The sequence below is a fragment of the Asparagus officinalis genome, unplaced genomic scaffold, assembly GCF_001876935.1.
Source record: "Asparagus officinalis unplaced genomic scaffold, Aspof.V1 AsparagusV1_Un1656, whole genome shotgun sequence".
Lineage (NCBI taxonomy): Eukaryota > Viridiplantae > Streptophyta > Magnoliopsida > Asparagales > Asparagaceae > Asparagus > Asparagus officinalis.
Window position 1 is genome coordinate 1 of NW_017973915.1, and position 9,547 is coordinate 9,547.

General features: G+C 41.5%; 1 protein-coding gene across 1 annotated transcript; it reads left to right on the plus strand.

The window, feature by feature from the left end:
- Positions 1–5,072: 5,072 nt before the first annotated feature.
- LOC109828469 (probable UDP-N-acetylglucosamine--peptide N-acetylglucosaminyltransferase SPINDLY) lies at positions 5,073–6,655 on the plus strand. Its single transcript, XM_020395455.1, has 2 exons — positions 5,073–5,185; positions 6,342–6,655. The coding sequence occupies exons 1-2, from the start codon at positions 5,088–5,090 to the stop codon at positions 6,577–6,579; spliced, it is 336 nt and encodes a 111-aa protein (XP_020251044.1). The 5' UTR covers positions 5,073–5,087; the 3' UTR covers positions 6,580–6,655.
- Positions 6,656–9,547: the final 2,892 nt, after the last annotated feature.

The following is a 9,547-nucleotide window of genomic DNA, read 5'->3' on the forward strand; positions in this document are numbered from 1 at the left end:
AGGAATCGAGAGGAGATTTTGGCTTTGGTCCTAACTGTTTAAAGGTTTGACCAAGATGGGAATTTGAGAGGGAAGATTAATCTAAAGAGGTGATCGAATCTCATCTCAGCAAAAGAGTATTCGGAAGTCATAGTAGGAGTTTAGCGTTTATCACTTTGTTCAAAATGATCGGGGTTATCCCTAAGAATATTACCTTTAACATTCTTCCGGGAACTTCCCGTTACATGAATTATCGACCCCCAGCTTTCTTTGCAAAACTGGGTGTAACGATTTCCGGGAACTTCCCGTTACATGAATTATCGACCCCCAGCTTTCTTTGCGAAACTGGGTATAACGAGGAGTACGTCACCCTCAGTCGCATGTTCGAGTTATCCTTTCCCGTTAAGGAAAGGAAATAGTTTAGACTCATATACCTTTTGGAGTATCGAGGAGCAGTTTATACTCGTATACTCTTCGGAGTGTGGGGAAACAGTTTATACTCGTGTACCCAATGGAGTAAGGTCGTTTTTAATCGGCTTGTTTCGTTGTTATGACGCCGGAGTCAATTAGGGCTTGGATCTTGTTTTTGAGTCTAAAGCAAATCTCGGTGGGATGAAGAACTCTTCTGTGGATGAAGAACCCTTCTGTGGTATGCACAGTAGTTTGGATCTGTAATCATCTTAGCACCCTCCTGATCTTTAATAGGCGGTAGCTCGATTTTGTCATTGGCGAGGAGGTATTCCAATATGGCTGGAGCTTCATCATCTTCGAAAGAATACTCCTTTTGGAACCTTGGATCGAGAGTTGCGTTCACAGGAATTGTGGATGTCGTCGGTTGACCTCTCTCAACTTTCTTTCTTTTAAGAAAGTATTCAGCTTGTTCACCCCGAGATTTTAACTCCTTCCAAGTTGTGGATGGCACGACCCCCAGAGCTTCCAGGACATCGATGGAGAGGTTATTGTGGCATGTTTGCAGAATGAACTCCTCTGTAACAGGATCTCTGCAATTCATTGCCTTGTTACGGAAGCGTTTGACAAAACTGTCGACTAACTCCTCGTCTTTTTGTTTTTCATCCAGAAGGGTTCCGATTGACACTTCGGTGTCATCATCGAAGAAGTTGCTGAGGAACAAACTTTCCATGTCATCCCAACAATTGATGCTCCCTGGCTTGAGCCGTCGGTACCAATCGAAGGCCGACCCGCGAAGGGTGCCAACGAATGACCGGACCATTAAAGCCTCGTTTCCAGAGATCATGCCCAAATGAGACTTGAAATAAATCAAGTGCTGAATCGGCGAACTCTTCCCCTCAAACGGTGTGAAGTTAACCGGATTGAATTTGGCCGGGTATGGTATTGAATCCCATTCTCTTGGATAGGGACACGGAATACCTGTCTTTTTCCCTTCTTGAGCCGTCATCAAAGCGTTGATTTTATTTTCAAGCTCTTTCATTTTCTCGTCATCGTCTATGTCTTCATTCGAAGGACGTTGAGGAGAATGAGTTAGACCACCCCCTGTAAGAGGTGCCATTGAACCACTCCCAATATCGTTATTGGGAGAATGTGTTAAACCACCCCCAGCGTTATTGCTATTGGGAGGTGTATCAGCAAAGATGACTTCATCCACTTCTGGATCACTATCATCTGCGACATTCTGAGTGTGGCGGCTGGATTCAGCTCGCTGACTGGACTCAGGAGGTTGAGACCATTGAGTTAGCAATTCTCTCATTTGTTGGATAGCTAACTCCATTTCTGTCTTCACTTCAGCTCTAATTTCTTCACGTTGTTTGGCTAGAGCTTCCTGAAGTATTTGAGTGAACTGATCAGCAGTGATTGTGAATACTTCTCTGATTTGTCCTGTGCTAGACATTGTATCATCAGAAGCGATTGCAGAATAAGTGTCCGAGAATTCATCCTCCGAGGACATTCCTTCTTGCATTCTCTTGTAGTCTCTGCGTCTGATAGCTCCTAATTGGAGTCGAGACATCCTTTGAGCAATTCTTGGATTGACTCTTCCTCTCGGGGAAAAGTCAGGATTTGAGTCACTTGAATGCCGCTTAGACTTTCTTTTATCAGCCACGTTGATGGTGACTTCAGGGAATTCATCATTTTGGACAGCTGCTCTTCTTTTGCGGAAATGTCTCGGCTTAGGTTTCGATAATACAGAGACTTTTCGTGGGATGACTTCTCGTTTGAAACAGTCACATTCTGATAATGCTGTTTTAACGAGTCGCGCACAGGAACAACGAGAGTTTATCTCTCGAATAACTCTCTTTCGAAAATTATTCACAACTTCAACTTGATAATACGATTCATCGGTATGATTGCCAAAAAATCGTATCGTCTGTTGGTATGATCTCCCAGGTATGACGATATCATTTGGTGAATGCGTCTTCTTCTGGGGGTATAAAACCTTGTTGGCATTCTCAGGACAATTTATTTTTGTCCTTGAGCGATCCAAGGTTATGTCAGGAGTCGCACGTCTAAAACCACCCCCTTGCGGGTATGGAGTCTTAACGGGCTCTGAATGCTGATTTTGCATAAGTCCAGACTTTGGAATCCAAACTTGACGAAGTTTTGGTGATTCTTTGGTCACCATTTCCTTTCTCTTTTCTCGTCTTTGTTGTGAGAGAGCATGGGCATTAGCAGCTTTTGCACGACGTTTTTGTATACGTTCTTTGAGGGTCGAACGAGTCTTTTTGACAATAGTCCATTCATCCGTCGTTGTTTTAGCAGAGATACGAGTGATTGGTTGTTGAGACAACTGAACCACTCGATGTCTCCTCGACTCTAGGTCCGCGTGGTAACGAACCCCGTCGGTTTGTTCCAAGGCTTTAGCCATTTGGCGAGCACAGCGTTGGCGTTGTCTCTGACGAGCTCTTTTCGTCAATGCCGGCGGGCTTTGATTCGATGACTCTTTAACTAGATAAGAGCCATTGTGAGCAGAAGTATTGCGAGTGAAATTCTCAGCAACAATCAAGCGAGAGTCTTCATTTTGTGCCTTCTTTGGCATGCAACTCTTCCTCAATTGTGAGATCCTCTTGTACTTGCGAGATACTGAAGATCTTGAAGAGGATGATGAGAAATATTCCTCAAACTTGGTTTGGTCGAATTCGTATTCGACCATGGATTCAACTGGAATCTTGATCGGCTGCGACACGACGGTCTCGGCAGCGAGACCGTTGGCTCCCACTGTGGTCGCCAGTTTGTTTTCGCCAAAAGTCGAATTTGTTGTCGAATTCATTATATCTTCGGTCGATTACAATAAATTCAAAGAAAACAGCCTTTTTATAAGACTCTTTTACACAACAAAAAGAAAATTACAACTCTTGAGAAAATAAACGCAGGATCGTTGTTTGGATCACTGCTTTCGTGGGATCTTTGCCTGTGCCGGGAGCGCTTTGACTCGTGGACCACCAAATCACAGATTCTGATTGAACCGTGAGGGGTTTAATGATTCTTCCTTCGTTTATCGAAGTAAGAATTTGAAGCGAATATCTTATCGATGTAAGATGTTCACTCTTCCAAAGATCAAGTCTGAGCTTAGATCTCTAGGACTCGCTAGAAGCTTCTTGAGGATGTTTGTGAAGAAGGAAGACTCTCTCTCTTGCTCTAATTCACCAAAACTCAAGGCTCTCTGCTCTAATCTCTCTGGAAAATGCTCAGCCCCTGTCAATGATGGCTATAGGGGGGTATTTATAGCCTCCTTAGACGATAACTGAAGAAATAGCTGGTCAATAACTGTCTCTTTAGGCGCGGCAGCTGATGCTGTCGCGGCTAAAGGGCGCGACAGTCGACACTGTCGCGGCCAAAGAGCGCGGCAGTCGACACTGCCGCGGCTAAAGGGGCAGTTACACCCACGTTCATACGTGTTTGAAACAGTTCTCCCACGACCTTTAACCACCTTTTTCGTGGTTTAACTGCTTTTCCACATCAGCACACGTTCTATTTCTGATACTCCGCCACGTGGACTTTAAATAATCATCAGATAACTGTATTATAACTGCTGTAGCATCCTGCTTTAACTGCCGCGGCACCATAGGTTGCAGCGGTTAAGCCGCGACACCATAGGCTGCCGCGCCTTAGCCGCGGCACCTTGGTCTGCCGCGCCTTAGCCGCGGCACCTTGGTCTGCCGCGCCATAGCCGCGGCACCATGTCCTGCCGCGCCGCCATATGTTGCTTGATGACGTGTATATTGTTCTTCTATATCGTCTTGAGTGGTGTTTGAATGTCTGTAAGCATTTTTTGACGCCTACATGTAGTTATTCATTTCTATCGATAATTATAACCTTATTGGAGGAATTCACAATTCATGCACTCTGTTTTTGCAGTATTAGAGGTTATTATGTATATGCTTGTTTTTTGCTAGTTAGTTATTACAAATCTAACTCATTTTTTGTATTATTACATTGACGAATTGGTGAACCATTCGCTAATATTCTAATTCAATCGTTTTTCGGTGAATGGTTTCTGTAAATCTTCTTATGGATAAGTTATTCACAAAATATCAACTATTCATGGATCTTATGAAGCGTCACTATTTATGTTGGAAGCTTGGTTTTTTGCTAGTATGTAGTGAAACACAGCACATGTTCTTTCTACCTACTTTTTCTTTTACTAGTTACTGCAAAAATCTAGCTCATTTTTTGTATTATTACATTGACATATTGGTGAATCATTCACTAATATTCTCATTCAACTGTTTTTCGGGGCATGGTTTCTGTAAATCTTCTTATGAATAAACTATTCACAAAATATCAGCTATTCGTGGATCTTATGAAGCATTACTCTTTATGTATATTGGAAGCTAAGGAAAAAAAATAGTACTATCTATCAGTGTCAATAAAGCATTCAGAATTTATTTGTATAGCGTGACCTATTTTTTCCATAACATTCTATTCATTAGTTGAGGTTGCTGTTGGTTGTAATTCTACTGAAATTTTCCTGCCGTAACATGTATTGAGTTTTACATCATTACAATATATCGTCTTCCAGTCTAGATGTTCTGGTAGATTCTTGGATGTTTAGACATTCAATATCTAAGTCATGAATCATGTACTGAATGCTAAGTAGAAATTACCTATGCTGTTTGATTCTTCTGGTGCTTTCTATGAAATTTTCTCAAGCAATTAACTTCTTGCAGAACCGGCTGCTTGCAATGAACTATATAAATGAGGGCTCTGATGATAAGCTTTTTGAGGCTCACAGGTATTTCTAACTCTTTACAAAGTATATATGCTTTCACAGGATTCCCATTCTGTTCGGTACCTGTTTATGGATATTTCTATAATATGAGATTATCAGTGTATTTAGAAGTCAATTTTCGATAATAGTTGGTTTTTATTCCAAACCTGGTAAGATTCAATCTAGGAGTTAGCTTTTATGTTTGAACTTTTTAAGCTTCATTTTAGATGAATCAACTCTGTTTGATTTTGACTATAGAAGAGGTGATACTTTTCGATCTCATTGAGCGCTTCTATTGTTTTGCTGCCCATCTATTGTGACAGGTTTATGCCACACGATTGCTTTGTCAAGTTAATGAATGTTATTGAATGCCTTGGGAATTAGAAATATTTGTCGAACTGTTCTTCAAATTCGTTGGTCCAAAAGAAATCTGATGAGAGCCTGATAAAATTTATATTGTAGTTAATGCATTATGATTCATTGTTGCTCTGCCGTGTCATATTTAAAAGGATGGAAAACCTGTTTTATAGATGCTTTGCAAATGAGAACTTTTTTTTGCCATTGCAAATTTCCTTGGTTCATTAAGATCGGAGTGTCAATGTTATGGATATCCTCTCTGTTTTTTTGTCTCTTTTTGTGTAGCTGTATTGTGAATTTTTTTATGTTCCACGAAGTTCCTGTATTGAAAGATGCATATATGGTACTTTTGATCAAATTATCTTTGTTGGAAACAAATGTAGAACCATGTCTTTTTAGATGGAATATCTGATTTCTTGCTAAAATTTTCTTATTGAAGTACCATCCGAATGAAATCTGCATGCAATAGACACGAGTGTTATATAGCAGCCTGTTAATAATTTATTTTGATAATTCTGCAACTTCATTATTACTTGTTTAGTTGTTTACAAGTTCAGTGCTGTCATTTTGACTTCAACACGGAGTGAACATATAAAACTACTTCATTTTTATAGCATGCCTGTTAATCATGAAAATGATTATGAGTTTTGTATACCACACCTGTTAATCATTTTTATTGGTAATTCTGCAACTTCAGTATTTAGTTGTTTACAAGTTCAGTTCTGTACTTTTAATTTCAACAGGGAATGAGCACATAAAACTACTTCAGTTAGTGGTACAAATTCATAGTAGTTTGACTGACTGATGTTTAATTGTTCCTCAGGGAATGGGGAATGCGATTTATGAAGCTATACCCTCAATATACCAGTTGGGATAATCCTAAAGATATGGAACGCCCATTAGTAATTGGATATGTGTCACCTGATTATATTACTCACTCTGTATCATATTTCATTGAAGCACCTCTCTTTTTCCATGATTACACAAATTACAAGGTGATTGTGTACTCTGGTGTTGTAAAGGTATGGTTATTTCTCTCATGCACAAGTGTCACCACTTAGTTAACTTGAAGTCTTTTTTCAAGTATCTTGAAGTCTTTTTTCAAGTAATTTACAACACGTCTTTAAGTCAAGTTTATGGGGGCTCGGGTTATCCCTAAAAAAAATTACATTTAACATTCTTCCGAGAACTTCCCGTTACATGAATTATCCACCCCCAGCTTTCTTTGCAAAACTGGGTGTAACGAGGAGTTCGTTATCCTCAGTCGCATATTCGGGTTATCCTTAAGAATATAGGATTCTCCAGGAACTTCCCGTTAAGGAAAGGAAATAGTTTAGACTCATATACCTTTTGGAGTATCGAGGAGATACTCATATGCTCTTTGGAGTGTGGGGAAACAGTTTATACTCGTGCACCCACTGGAGTTGTATGGTCGTCTTTACTCGACTTCTTTCGTCGTTATGACGCCGGAGTCAATTAGGGCTTGGATCTTGTTTTTGAGTCCAAAGCAAATCTCAGTGGGATGAAGAACCCTTCTGTGGTACGCACAGTAATTTGGATCCATAATCATTTTAGCACCATCCTGATCTTTAATAGGTGGTAGCTCGATTTTGTCATTAGCGAGGAGGTATTCCAAGATGGCTGGAGCTTCATCATCTTCGAAAGAATATTCCTTTTGAAACCTCGGATCGAGAGTCGCATTCTCAATGATTGCAGATGTCATTGGTTGGCCTCTCTCAGCTTTCTTTCTTTTAAGAAAGTGCTCAGCTTGTTCACCCCGAGATTTTAACTCCTTCCAAGTTGTGGATGGCACGACCCCCAGAGCTTCCAGGACATCGATGGAGAGGTTATTGTGGCATGTTTGCAGGATGAACTCCTCTGTAATAGGATCTCTGCAATTCATTGCTTTACCACGGAAACGCTTGACAAAATCGTCAACTGACTCTCCATCTTTTTGCCTCTCATCCAAAAGGGTTCCGATTGACACTCTGGTGTCATCATCAAAGAAATTGCTGAGGAATAAACTTTCCATGTCATCCCAGCAATTGATGCTCCCTGGCTTGAGCCGTCGGTACCAATCGAAGGCCGACCCGCGAAGGGTGCCAACGAATGACCGGACCATTAAAGCCTCGTTTCCAGAGATCATGCCCAAATGAGACTTGAAATAAATCAAGTGTTGAATCGGCGAACTCTTCCCTTCAAACGGTGTGAAGTTAATCAGATTGAATTTGGTCGGGTATGGTATTGAATCCCATTCCCTCGGATAAGGACATGGAATACCCGTCTTCTTAACTTCTTGAGCCGTCATCAAAGCATTGATTTTGTCTTCAAGTTTTTGCATTTTCCCGTCATCGTCTTCATTTCTTTCTGAATGATGTCGAGTAAAGATAATTGGACCACCCCCAGTGAGAGGTGCTATTGAACCACCCCCAATATCGTTATTGGGAGGATCCGTTAAACCACCCCCAGCGTTATTGCCATTGGGAGGTGTATCAGCCATAATGACTTCATCCACCTCTGGATCACTGTCATCTACAACATTCCGAGTGTGGTGGCTGGATTCAAATCGCTGATTGGACTCAGGAGGTTGAGGCTGTTGAGTTAACAGTTCTCTCATTTGTTGGATAGCCAACTTCATTTCTGTCTTCACTTCAGCTCTAATTTCTTCACGTTGTTTGGCTAGAGCTTCTTGAAGTATTTGAGCAAATTGATCAGAGGTGATCGTGAGTACTTCTCTGGTTTGTCCCGTGCTAGATATTGTATCATCAGAAGTGATTGCAGAACAAGTGTCCGAGAATTCATCCTCCGAGGACATTCCTTCTTGCATTCTTTTGTAATCTCTGCGCCTGATGGCTCCTAATTGGAGTCGAGACATCCTTTGAGCAATTCTTGGATTGACTTAATGCTGCTTTAACGAGTCGCGCACAGGAACAATGAGAGTTTATTTCTCGAATAACTCTCTTTCGAAAATTATTCACAACCCCAACTTGATAATACGATTCATCGGTATGATTGCCAAAAAAAATGCTGCTTTAATGAGTCGCGCACAGGAACAATGAGAGTTTATTTCTCGAATAACTCTCTTTCGAAAATTATTCACAACCCCAACTTGATAATACGATTCATCGGTATGATTGCCAAAAAATTGTATCGTCTGTTGGCATGACCTCTCAGATATGACGATATCATTTGGTGAATGCGTCTTCTTCTGGGGGTGTAAAACCTTGTTGGCATTCTCAGGACAATTTATTTTTGTCTTTGAGCGATCCAAGGTTATGTCAGGAGTCGCACGTTTAAAACCACCCCCTTGCGGGTATGGAGTCTTAACGGGCTCTGAATGCTGATTTTGCATAAGTCCAGACTTTGGAATCCAAACTTGGCAGAGTTTTGGTGGTTCTTTGGTCACCGTTTCCTTCTCCCTTTCTTGTCTTTGTTGTAGGAGAGCTCGGGCATGAGCAGCGTTTGCACGACGTTTTTGTATACGTTCTTTGAAGGTCGAACGAGTCTTTTTGACAATAGTCCATTCCTCCGTCGTGAGTTTAGAAGAGATACGAGTGATTGGTTGTTGAGACAACTGAACCACTCGATGCCTCCTCGACTTTAGGTCCGCGTGATAACGAACCCCGTCGGTTTGTTCCAAGGCCTTAGCTATTTGGCGAGCGCGGCGCTGACGTTGTCTCTGACGAGCCCTCTTCGTCAGTGCTGGTGGGCTTTGATTCGATGACTCTTTAACTAGATAAGAATCATTGTGAGCAGAGGTGTTGCGAGTAAAATCCTCAGCAACAATCAGGCGAGAGTCTTCATTTTGTGCCTTCTTTGGCATGTAAGTCTTCCTCAATAGTGAGATCCTCTTAAACTTGCGAGACAATGAAGATCTTGAAGAGGATGATGAGAGATATTCCTCAAACTTGGTTTGGTCGAATTCGTATTCGACCATAGATTCAACCGGGATCTTGATGATTGGCTGCGACACGACAGTCTCGGCAGCGAGACCGTTGGCTCCCACTGTGGTCGCCAGCTTGTTTGCGT

Excerpts from the sequence above, each read along its gene's own strand:
- LOC109828469 (XM_020395455.1), top strand. The coding sequence starts at position 5,088 with ATGAAATTTTCTCAAGCAATTAACTTCTTGCAGAACCGGCTGCTTGCA. Across the intron at positions 5,186-6,341 it reads AAGCTTTTTGAGGCTCACAG|GGAATGGGGAATGCGATTTA; the intron begins GTATTTCTAACT and ends ATTGTTCCTCAG.